This window comes from Terrapene carolina, unplaced genomic scaffold (assembly GCF_002925995.2).
Source record: "Terrapene carolina triunguis isolate 2854851 unplaced genomic scaffold, T_m_triunguis-2.0 Scaffold242, whole genome shotgun sequence".
NCBI classification, from domain to species: domain Eukaryota; kingdom Metazoa; phylum Chordata; order Testudines; family Emydidae; genus Terrapene; species Terrapene triunguis.
Genome location: NW_020664593.1, coordinates 9,335,956 through 9,348,586, shown reverse-complemented (window position 1 = coordinate 9,348,586; position 12,631 = coordinate 9,335,956). Strand labels below are relative to the sequence as shown.

The following is a 12,631-nucleotide window of genomic DNA, read 5'->3' as shown; positions in this document are numbered from 1 at the left end:
CCTTAGTCTCAATCTTAACTTGCTCTGTGTCTCTTGCTTTTTTTGATTTCATGTAAGCATCTATTCCCAAACAAGACACTTTAAGATGGAGTTAAGATTGAAAGTATATATGAGCAATTTAAAGATTAAAAACAACTTTCAAGACTATTGTAGTTTAAAAAAAAAAGTATTAGAAATCCAGAAAATTCAGCGTTAAGGTTCAACTTAAAAGAAACTTGAACATTTGAAAGCATGGAAATGCACAGTTAATGTCTAACTGGATCCCCTTTGTTTTCTGGAACCAGAGCTTTCAAACCAAGAAATAAAAAGTCCCTAAGGAATCCATCCCTAGTTTCACATTGGATAAAAATCTATGCTAGGAAAGATCACTTGGGGGGTTCCAGTTTCAGGGGAGTGGAAATAGCCAATGAAATGCAGAGTGCTGACAAACATCGTATCATGGGACACTGGAGGATGGAGAAGTTATTATATAATTGGAATGTATTCGACCTGCAAACGCTGGAAAAAATCCACCCACCTTCTCCTAATGGTTCAAGGATCTTCTCAGCGTCCTGCTCTCCTGCATAATCCTTTGAAGAGTCAAACTTTTCCACATCTGCCTGATCCTCCTGATCCGAACCTTTCCTAGGTTTGTTCTCATCAGAACTCCCGTTCTCTGGGACTTCCATTTCTCCTTTATAAACAAGAGCATGTCTTATAGACAGATCAGTAATAAGAATCTGTCTATATTTATGTATTGTTTGGTTACATCCCTCATGATAAACAATTAATTAAACCTATTAGTCTGTCCACCTATACTTTTCAGATGGCCTCCTAGTTCCATTATAACAGCAGTGTTGCCGACACTGGGAATTATATTGCAAGTTCTGTGATATTTGTTGTTTTTCTTAACGTGCCAGTTCCTGGAGTCATGAATCTCAGCTTTCATTTAAAATAAAAAGTACATTTCTAGCCCTCATGATTGCTGAAAAAAAGCTTGAAAACATAAATTCTGAAGGCTCAAAACCCAGTAGATGAAAAGAACCCAAAATCTATTAAAAAAAAAAAAAAAAAAACACCTCAGGATATTTAAGCCAATCTCATGATTTTAGAGTCCTGACTCTTGATTTTGTACACTTGCAAATAGCTAAGTGGTTTGAGCATTAGCCTGCTAAACCCAGGGTTGCGAGTTCAATCCTTGAGAGGGCTGTTTAGGGATTTGGGGCAAAAATCTGTCTGGGGATTGGTCCTGCTTTGACCAGGGAGTTGGACTAGATGACCTCCTGAGGTCCCTTCAAACCTTGATATTCTATGATTCCAACCACAATAGACTTGGGGCTGGTAATATTTGACCAGAGGTTCTACTACAGATATAGCTGCAGGCAAGTTGAATGAATACAGGGTAGGGTGTCCAGAGATTGGAGTGCTTCCAATCCCAAATCTGCCACTGTCATCTTGTGTAAATTTGTGCCAGCCACTTAACCTCTCTATGCCTCACTTATCCCATATGTTAAATGAGAATAACAACTCTTATCCATCTTAGTAAAGTGTTTTGGTATCTATGGCAAAAAGTCCTATGAAAGTTCAAATTATTGTAATTAATTATTAATCAATCATTTATTATTAAAAGTAGGGATGTGTCATTATAAATCTACTCAGCTTCCATTATAAATCTACTCAGCTCTGAAAAATGCTTCAGGCTGAAAGGTGAGTATGAAGATTTCATTCTGAGACCCATCAAGGGTCTAGTGGCAGCATGTTGTTGCAGTGCTCAAAGTTTGTAATACAGTGGTGTTTGTGTACTATGCCACAGGGATTGAAAGTGCTGAGGAAGTTCAGAGATCAGAATTTTTGTCTTTGATCCCATTACCAGGCTTTTACATGTTGACTAGTCCAGGAAGCATTTGTACTGGTTCACCACCTAGGTGTCTTTGCAACAGTTGTTTCTCATATGAATTTTTAACAGCATTTCCTAAACTTCTAGAATTAAGGAGTACTTCAGATGATATAATGCAAGGAGTTCAATTTCTATTACTTCTGGACATAGTGACCACTAAAATCATGTCAGAATTCAAATGGAAAAAAGGCAAAATGTTAACCAGAATATTATTTTTAGATCCAATGTTTCACAATTTGCCAGAGCTGGAAACTAATGCTGTTCCTTTCAGTACTGGTTCACAAGTTATCGGTCTATAAAACTACATGAGGCCTATCCTGGTCCCTCAGCATTGCTTTATTGGCACACATCCAGGGTTAAAATCAAGTTTTCTTTCACTTTCAGCCACCAGGGCTTTAGGCTGTGGAGCTTCAAAGAGGAGCTCCACAATCTCTCAAACTGCGTTCTTCCTGGCCATGCTGCTTATAAGCCACAACAGGTCTCAAGACAGGGAAATGCGTGCAGTCATGCCTCTCAGTCTTATCAAAAATAAGTTGTTAATAGGCAATTTTGCTGACACAAAGGAGTCCCACAAGTTGTCAGTAAAGTTGTAAGAACACAGAGAGCTTTGAAGATGCAGAGAGTGGTGTTGTGGCTTTAGGAGAGTGAATAGAATCTCCAGGGTGTGGGAGCTGACAGCTGGAGGAGGCAGTTTGGTATTAGGTTAGACTGATGGACTGACCTGAGGTCAGATGCTCTGTATATATGTTAATTATGTATCCAATAAAGACCGTTGTTAAATTACTAGCAACGAGTTATTATTAAGACTAGTGGATTACCTAAATATAAAACAACATACAGAGCTGCCATCAGGATCAAATGATGCCTTTATTTGAATGTGGGATAGATAAACCATACATTCAGAAGTGTGACAATGAATAACCCAATGCAGAGATAGCATCTTTCTTTTTTGTTTGCAATTTGTCCTCCTGTCTTTCCCCTTTTCTTTATCAAAACAAAATGGTATTTCAATGCACAAGGCTACATAAATGCAGTGCTGTGGTTGATATTTTAAATGTATAAATGTCACGAAATTAAATGATGACTAGAAAATATTTCACTGTTATATATTGGAAACCTTAGAAAGGGGCATATCTAGTGGTTAGGCAGGAGACTGGGAGTCAGGAGAACTGAGTTCTATTCCTGGCTTTGCCACAGACTCCCTTTGTGACCTTGGATGACACACTTCAACTTTTTGTGCCTTTGCTTCCACATCTATACAATGAGAACAATAGTACCAAGTTTTTTTCAGCACCGTGAGAGACTCAGGAAAAAAAGAAGCAATCACTGCAAAATGTAATTATATTGTAACAACTAGTGATGAGCTAGAGGTGGGGTAGAGCAACAAAACTCTAAATCATGCCAAACTGGCTGATTTCATTTCCATATTCACACACAAAAATCAGCCCACTTTTGTAGGAAACGTTTAGGCCCCACAAGCCTTTCAGCAAAATTGAAACTCGTGCTATCTCTGGATAGGTGTGAAGTGTTTGAGGCTGAATTTTGTGCTTTGATAACAAAAGTTTGTAACATTGGTCTGATTATATGACAACTGGATCCTTGAACACCCTCTTCCCTGTCCCTTATTCCATGCATGAGGCTAAATAAAATATTGCTGGTATTGTTCTGAGTTCCCCTTTGAAAATGGCAAGTCACACCCAGCTCTAGTTATTACCTTTCCGTTCAGAACTTCCTGCCAATTACTGCACTTTTCTACAGCTTTGATTTTGAATTTAAAGGCACTTCTCCGGAAAAGTGAGTTTCATCTCACTCATTCTTTTCTCCAAGATCAACTGCCTTATATCCTATTCCTTTACAGTGTTTGACTTCTTTCCACCTGGGAGAATTTGCTCTTTTCCACAACTGTCCTATCCTTTCTTGATTCCTTCTCCATTTCTATCTAACACAGTAACCATGAACAGTAAGAACATAACCATATCATATTCTGCCCACCCCTGACTTTTTAGACTGAGTTAATGGAGACCTTACATGATGATTGAAACATTAGACTACCATTAAACTTGGATAAAACCTCTACTCACCTTCTGTTGCGGACACATTTGGCTTCTCTGCGTCCAGCTCTGTTTCAGGATCTTTGGAAATGTCAAACTTCTCTCCATCTGCCAAGTCTGGCTGGCTTAAGTTGTCACCAAGTATAGTCCCCTCAGTACTCTCTTTCTCCGATTCTTCCTTTCCTTTATAAACAAGAATATGCCATTGAGACAAATCTGTGTTTTTCTTAGCCTGCATCTTTTATCATAGTACTATTGCAATACTTGCTTAAAATACTCTCGAGAGGGACAGCAGGTGCAAGCATATGCAACAAAAGTTCAGAATTAAAATCTTCATTTAAAAAAAACTAATCTTCTTGTCATTATAATGACAAAGAAAATCTTCCAAATGTGAATGAAATATAACTCAATGCAGCATTGTCTACATTTCTAGTACCTCTGCTGTTGCTCATAGCTTTGCCAAGCTGCATCAGGGTAAAATTAACGTGATTGGTCAATTTCATCACTGCTATTCAGAATCCTGGGGATGGCATTATTATTATTATTTACTATTTCTATCACAGTTTAGTTATGAAGTTGTTGATTTCCTCCTCCTGCTGCTATTTGACAAAGGATAAATAATATTCAGAGGTACCGGAAGTTTTTTGTATTTTGTTCTAGTGTCTCTTCCTCTTTTCTTTAGAAAAACAAAAAAAGATAATTTGTGTAACATTACATAAATTCAGTGCTGTGGCTGATATTTTAAATGTATAAAAGTCAAGAAACTAAATAATGAAAGGAATATATTCTACTGTTATATTTGGAAATCTTGGGAAGGAGCATATCTAGTGGTTAAGGTAGGTGACTGAGTGTCAGAAGATCTTTGTTCTAGTCCTGGCCCTGCCACAGATACTTTGGGTAACATATTTTGTCTTGCTGTGCCTCAGTTTCTACATCTATAAAATGGGAACAATAATACCAAGGACAAAGAAGCTATAAGTGCAAAATGTAATTATACTGTAATGACTAGTGATGAGCTACGAAACCCTAAGCCATGTCAAACTTGGCTGATTTCATTTTATGTTCATACTCACAATCAGCCAACATTTGTAGGAAAATTTTGGACCCCACAAGCCTTTCAGCAAAACTGAAACTTTCATTCTATCTGGATAGGTGTGGAGCATTTGAGGCTGAATTTTGTGCTTTCATAACAATATTTACAGATTTATAGAATGTAAGGCCAGAAGGGACCCCTCTTATCCGAATAACACAAGCCACAGGACTTCCCTGAATTAACTGCTGCTTGAATTAGAGCATATGGTTTTGAAAAACATCCACGCTGGATTTAAAAATTGCCAGTGATGGAAAATCCTCTACAACCCTGGGGAAATTGTTGCACTGGTTAATTACCCTTACTGTTAAAAATTTACATCTTTATTTCCAGTCTGAATTTGTTTGGCTTCAATGTCATACCACTGGATTAGTTATACCTTTCTCTGCTATATTGTAGAGCACATTATCAAATATTTGTTCCCCATGTAGGTATTTATAAACTGTGATCAAGTCACCCCTTCAATTTCTCTTTGTTGAGCTAAATAGATTGAGCTCCTTGAGTCTATAACTACAAGGCACATTTTCCAACCCTTTAGACACTCTCATGGCTCTGTTCTGAACCCTCCCCAGTGTACCGACATCCTTCTAGAACTGTGGGCACCAGCATTGGACACACTATTCCAGTAGCTGTTGCACCAGTGCCAAATACAGAGGTAATATAACCTCCAGGGGCGGCGAGTTATATGGGCCTGTGGTGCCCATGCTCCAGCAATATTCAGGGCCCAGTTCCACCAATGTTTGGGGCCGGGTCTCTCCCCCGGCCCCACCTGCCGCCCCTCCCCCAGAGCAACCCTGCCTGCAGCCTGGACTGGTTTTCCTTCTTTGTGGCTGTAGCCAGGGCACTCTGACCCCCGCCCCCTTCCTCCTCAATATCTCCACTTTGTAGGGAGAAACTCGGGCTGTTTTCCTGTGTCCTTGCTGCAAACAACTTCACTGCTTCTCCTCTCCCCCACTCCCACTGAGCCAACTTCTTTCCCCTCTGTCTCCCTAGGTGCAATGTAGCCTCCCACTGCCCCATGACCAGCAGGACTCCTTGCTGCATCTCCCCGCACGTGAGCGGCTCCTTTCAGGGCTTCTCCCCAGGTGCAGCATGAAGTCTCTCTCTCCTGCTCCTACCCCCACCCCCGGTAATCTCTCTCCAGAGTTGAGGGTAGGGAAAAGTTTGTTGATTGTCGGTTTTCCCTCTGAACTCTTATCGCTCTTGTTTTTGCATGAGGATTTCTTGCTCCAAGGAAGTGCAACCCCCGGACCTGAGGGGCCCTAGGAGCACGTGCAGTGACAGTGGTGCAGGGTGAGTGTGCTGCTGGGGGGACAGGGGAACCCCTTCCCCAGAGCTTGCTGCTGCCAGCAGGGAGAGGGATGGGGGGAGTCCTCTCTGGCCCCAGCCCGGGGGCAGCCTGCCTACACCCCAAACTCCTCATCCCCCGCCCCACCCCAGAACCTGCACCCCCGCACACCAACCCTCTGCCCTAGCCCTGAGCTCCTCCCACACCCCAAACCCCTCATCCCCAGCCCCACCCCAAAGCCCTCACCCCCAGCCAGAGCCCTCATCTGTGTCCCCCCCCATTGTGCAATATAGGGAAACAGTTAAACACTCACTGTTTCTAGTCCATTTTTACATTATTTTCAAATATATATATCAGGTGTGGGAGGGGGGCCTGACTTGGACCTGTTCTGGGCACCACCAAAAATTATACAAACCTGCCACCCTTGATAACCTCCCTATTCCTAATCAATATTCACCTGTTTATACATCCAAGAATTGCATTAGCCCTTTTGGCTTTAGCATCAGACTCAGAGCACATGTTCAGCTGATTACCCACAAGGACCCGCAAGTCTTTCTCAGAGTCACTGCTTCCCAGGATAGAGTCTCCCATCCTGTAATTATGGTTTGCATTCTTTGTTCCTAGATGTATAACTTTACATTTGGCTATATGAAAACAAATATTGTTTGCTTGCACCCAGCTCATCACCGAGCAATCCAGATTTCTCTGTACCAGTGCATTAACAATTGATCTGATTATATGACAACGGAATTGTTGAACACCCTCTCCCCTGTCCCTTATCCAATGCATGAAACTAAATGAAATATTGCTGGTTATGTTTTGAGTTCCCCTTTGAAAATGGCATGTCACACCCAGATCTAGTTACCTTTCAGTTCTGAACTTCCTGCCAATTATTACACTTTTCTACAACTTTGATTTTTAATTTAAACTTTTTAGACTATTGAGTTAATGAAGATCTTACATGATGACTGAAATATTAAACTCTCATCAGACTTGGAGAAAACCTCCACTCACCTTCTGTTGAGAACTCATTTGGCTTCTCTGTTTCAGGATCTTTGGAAATGTCAGACTTCTCTCCATCTTCTAAATCCTGTTGTCTTGACTCCTCTGAATCTTCCTCTTCCTTTTCTTTATGAACAAGAGCATGGCATTGAGACAAAGCTCTGTGTTTCTGTTAGCCTGCCTCTTTTATCATAGAACTACATGATACTAGCTCACAGTTCTCATGAGGGGGACAACAGCAATTCTGCAGAATTTAATTTTTTAAAAGTTAATCTTCTTGTACTTATCATTATTACAAAGAAAATCTTCCCAATGTGAATTGAGTAACTCAAGGAATGTTGCCTTTAGTTCTAATAGTCTTCTGTTGCTCATTGTTTTGCCAAGCTGCAGCAATGTGAAATTAACATGACTCATTAGTTTAATGGTTGTTATTCAGAACTTTAGAAGTATTATTATTATTATTATTATGTATTTATTTGAATTGCAGATTAGTTGTGAAGCTGTTCATGTCCTGTTGATGTTGCTGCTGCAATGGAAAACTATTAGTAACAGAGATGGGCACTGGAGCTATTCACAGGGGAAGAGAACCCAAATTATGGACTCTAAGGGAGAGGTATAGTAGCAGAGAACTCCTTCCTCTCTTCTTTCTCTCCCCAGCAACAACCAGGATTCTGAGACTATCTTTCTTATAGTAGTTATATGGTTCTGGTGGGAGAAGAGATAGAAAACACTCTGCCTCCAGCAGGTTGGGGTGAAGCTTAGTCAGAGTCTGCTATTCAAAAGATAGGGCTATCAAACAGGGTCCAGGCACAGCCAGAGTTGTCCCTTGGGCAGGGCGAATTGGGGCAACCGCTCCAGACCCTGCGCTACGGGGGGCCCCCGCGGGCCGGTGCGATTGGCCGGTGCGGTTAGTCCCGGAAGAGACGAATCCGTCACTTCCACCCTGTGCCCCGTGTCCCCCTGGGGATTGGCCTAGGCTCAGCACCCTCTCCCTTCCCAGCATGATTTGAGGGTTTCAGCCAGAGGTTGGGGTCTATTACAGGAGCGGGTGGGGGAGGTTCTGTGGCCTGTGAAGTGCAGGAGGTCAGACTAGATGCTCATGATGATCCCTTCTGGCTTTAAAGTCTGAGAGGGAGAAAATAGGTGGTCTGGATTCACCAGTAAGGTGCTGCCCTTGAACCTTGCTGATCTGTTGCGTTCATGAAACACCGACAGACCCCGGTTGTCGGCGGGTGGGATCGAATCTGGGGCCATTGGAGCTTAGTGCATGAGCCTCTACCCCATGAGCTAAAAGCCAGCTGGCTGTTAGCTAAGGCTGTAGAGCAGACTCATTTTCTCTCTCTCTGGAAGTGGTCTCGGTGCCACTGGATGGGACAGAACACCACGCCCAGGAGGTGTGCGGGTTACCTACGTACAAGGCATTTGCATTTTAAACAGAAATGTCACCGACTCAAACGTCTGACATCTGTGTCTAGGCAGCACTGTCCATCCTCCGCATGGCCCAGGTGCTCTCACCCGTTCTCGCGCGAGCTAAGCGGTTACTTTCATTCAACTCGGCTTCCCTCCATAAAGGTCAGTGTTGGGCCCTGTGCTAAGGGAAAGCAAAGAACAGGTCCCCCCGACACGGCAGCTGCTCAGTCACTTCCCGACCGGTTGTATATTAAAAAAGGAACTTGCCCCCGCGCTCGGTACCTGACGCGTCCCGCGGCCCCTCCGCCTCCATCTCTGGTTTACCTGGTTGCTAGGCAGCCGCTTCCGGGGCCCGGCGCCTCCTGGGAATTGTAGTTCGAACGGCCGCGCCGCGGGCTGGGGCTCCTGCTCCGAACGAGGCCCCGGCAAGGTGACTTGAGCGGGCAAATCGGCGCACGCGCAGAGCAGCCCAGAAGAACGTGCCGTAGTGTGCATGGGGTGGGGGCCGGAGGCTTCGTGGTTCTGTGCTTGTGCGGGGCCAGATTTGTGTCATAAACCGTCATAGTGGTTGCCATTTACACAGACATATACACACACAGACACTGAACAGCACACCGCTTCTTTGAGGATTTTCGGGGGGGAGACTTGATTGGCCACGTTAGTGGGTTAAAAAAAAAAAACCTAACAAAGTTGTTGAAAGGATTGTAACATTTCACCCCCTCGATTGTTTTTAACTTTTTTTTACTTTAAAATATATATTTTTTAACATTTAAAATAAATATTTGTGCTTATCTGGGTTCTTTTTATTATTATTGGTAACATGGCCGGCTCTAGTTTTTTTTGCCTCCCCAAGCAAAAAAAAATTTGACTGTCCCCTACCCCCGCCCCGGGCCCCCCCCCCCCCCCCCCCTCCCCCCGCCCCAGGGCTCTCCCCCCCACCCCACCCCACCCGCACCCCCTGCCACCCAAAATCTGGGCTCTCCTCCCCACCCTACCCACACCCCCTGCCGCCCCAACTCTGGGCTCTCCCCCTGACCCCCCTGCACTCCCTGCTGCGCTGCCCCAGCCCTGGGCTTCTCTCCACCAGTGCTGACTCTGCCCGCCCCCCCCCTCACCTCCAGTCGGTCCAGCGTTGGCAGGGTCGGGGTAAGCAGCAGGGCTCCTGGGCCGCGCCTCAGCCCAGGGTCCCTCCAGCTGGGGCTTCCGCCTCCAGGACCGGCCAGGACCTGGGAGGGCAGAGCCGGGGGACCGTCCCGGCAGGGGGCTGAGGAGCCGGGGCAGGGCAGCCCCAGAGGGAGCGGAGCCCCGGCGAGCGGGACGCGGGCCCCGCATGGCAGCGCCCTGGGCACCAGTCCCCACTATGGCCCCGCTCTGCTGCTGCTCCTGGCCGCCCTGCTGCAGTCCCTGGGTGGCTCGGGCCACTTCGCCCAGTCCCGGCTGCAGCACTGGGGGGCGGCCGCCCTGCAGCACCTGCAGGCGGCTCCCTGCGCCCCGCGGGGCTGCCCCCAGCCCGAGTGTCCCGTGCTCGGAGCCCGCCCGGCCATAAGGTGCGGGCGCTGCTCCCCGAAGTGAACCGCAGCGGCCCCAGGACACCCCCCGTGCAGGATGCGCCGCTGCTGCCAGGGCTGGCTCTAGGCTTTTGCCGCCCCAAGCGCAAAAAAAAAAAAAAGGCTGGCTGGAATGCCACCCCTGAAAATGTGCCACCCCAAGCACATGCTTGGTTTGCTGGTGCCTGGAGCCGGCCCTGATTGGTAAACAAAGTGGGGTGGTTGTGGGGCGATAACACCTCTTCCCTGTCTTTAGCTTCTATGATCCTAGGTAGTAATGAAAAAATTACTGCCCTACAGCCCCACTAGGAGATAGGGGTATAATCTTAACTATTCCATTTAAACTTGAGTTGGGCTCAAACTGCAAAATGTAGATTTAGATGTGGGTTTAGACAGTGTGCACTCCTATGTTTACCCTTTTTACAAGTCTATGATACATTTTGTACAAAGTATGCCTTGTGAGAGACATCATTTGAAAATTCATAATTTGCTGATCATTATTGTCCTGGTAAAATATGTGGCAACATATCTAAAGTTATAAGATTCTACTGTATGATATTACTAAGGCTATGTCTACAGTGCACAGCTTATAGCAGGAAAGAGGGTGTGAGAAAAAAATTCTACATCTTGACAAAGAAACAGCTTGGTGTTCCCATCCACACAGACTTTCTGCTTCCTGAACCTCAGCTGGAGATGATTCTCAAAGAAGGGAAAAAACTATAAGAAGAGAAAGCAGATGCTCCAAATTATCTTTCCTTTTCTCTCTACTCGCGGTATCAGCAACGCCTGAAGAATAAGGAAACAGCATTGGATTGGGGGAGGTAACCTGACTGAAAGAAATTCAGCCAGTAAAACTGCTGAAATGTGGTAAGAGAGATTTGAATTCATATAGCTTGTTAAGTTAGGCATTAGTTGCATTTTACTTTTATTTTCTTGTAACCAATTCTGACTTTTATGCCTCATTATTTTTAGTCACTTAAATTCTATCTTTCTGTAGTTAATAAATTTGTTTTGTTTTATCTAAACTCGTGTTTGGATTGAAGTGTTTGAGAAACTCCATTTGGGATAACAGGATTTATGCATATCATTTTCTATTGATAAAATGATAGCCTTTATATGAGCTTGTATTGTCCAGGAGAGAGCTGGGCAGTACAAGATATACATTCCTGGGGAAAGTCTGGGACTGGGAATTTGCTGATGTTGCTCTATGGTGTAATTTAAGAACAGCTAGCTATTATAACTGGGAGTGACTTACATGCTGGAGGTTGTGTCTGAGCAGACCAGAAGTCGTAGCCCTCACAGCAAAGCAGTGTAAAAGGCACCCCAGGTTGGAGAACTGAGGGCATACAGCTGGTCATCAGTCCAGATTGTACCCTGGATAATGTTATACCCATCTCTGCTTTAAAGTTAAAAGGGAAGATATTCCAACTCTTTATATGCTCTCAAGTTATCACAGAGCAATGTCAGCATGAAGCATTTTGTATTATCTACCCCCTACTCTGGGGCATGAGCAGCATTATATTCCTAGAAGTTCCCATGATGTGCAGCTCCTGAAACTGCAGGTTTGGCAGCAGTACCTGAATCAGCCCTGAGCAAATCTGGCACTGGAATGTGCAATATCCATTCCAGGCTTAAAAATCATTCTAGTGGTCCAGTCAGGTTACCATAATAGCTAAGATTATAAAATAGTTTTCTATAATATCTTGCTGTTTTCATATGGTCATAACTTTCCAGAACATTCATCTTTGGCACTGAAATTTTCCATGCCTGGTCTCCACTGGTGAATTATTGTGGAAGGGTTGAGCAAAATCTCTCCAATCACTTTTATGTTATGGGTTCCTGGAAAAAAATATTATTGTGGGTTGGGTTAAACCTCTCTTAAACCGTTGGGTGTGGCCACCACCCCTCATTTAAGGTAGCAGTAAGAGACATCTAAAACATATGTGATGTGAGTCTGCCTAGGAATTAGAAGTGTGTGAGTGCAGGGCTTTGATTAGTATTGGGTTTTTGTTTGTTTGTTGGCAACAGGCCACACCAGGGGAGGCACCACACAAACAGAAGGAGCAAAAAGGTCCAGACACTGCATGGAATGAGTGAGGTTTTGGGTAGGAGTACTGGTTGAAAGGTTTGGACCTATGAGTAAAATTATCTCCCGCTGTATGATTTCTTTTTACTGTGTTCAGGGAAACAGGACTTTATGTATAATGTCTGTGGATAAACAAGATTGCATTAAAAAAACCTCTGTATCATCAATTTCTCTTCCTAACTGGAACAACCCACAACACTCCTAATTTAGCTAACTACTGAGGACAAACATTTTTCTCACTATAAACAAATTATAACCACGCTGTTTTGAACAGGACTATG

General features: G+C 44.2%; 1 protein-coding gene across 1 annotated transcript in view; it reads right to left on the bottom strand.

Annotated features, from left to right (window-relative positions):
- CFAP44 (cilia and flagella associated protein 44) overlaps window positions 1-9,030 on the bottom strand; it is an 82,500-nt gene extending 73,470 nt beyond the window's left edge. Inside the window, exons 1-4 of the mRNA XM_026657390.2 lie at window positions 9,000-9,030; window positions 7,320-7,433; window positions 3,958-4,110; window positions 518-673 (exon numbers count right to left, since the gene is read on the bottom strand). Coding sequence (XP_026513175.1) covers window positions 518-673; window positions 3,958-4,110; window positions 7,320-7,433; window positions 9,000-9,030 — 454 coding nt within the window. The remainder of the gene's footprint in view (window positions 1-517; window positions 674-3,957; window positions 4,111-7,319; window positions 7,434-8,999) is intronic.
- Window positions 9,031-12,631: the final 3,601 nt, after the last annotated feature.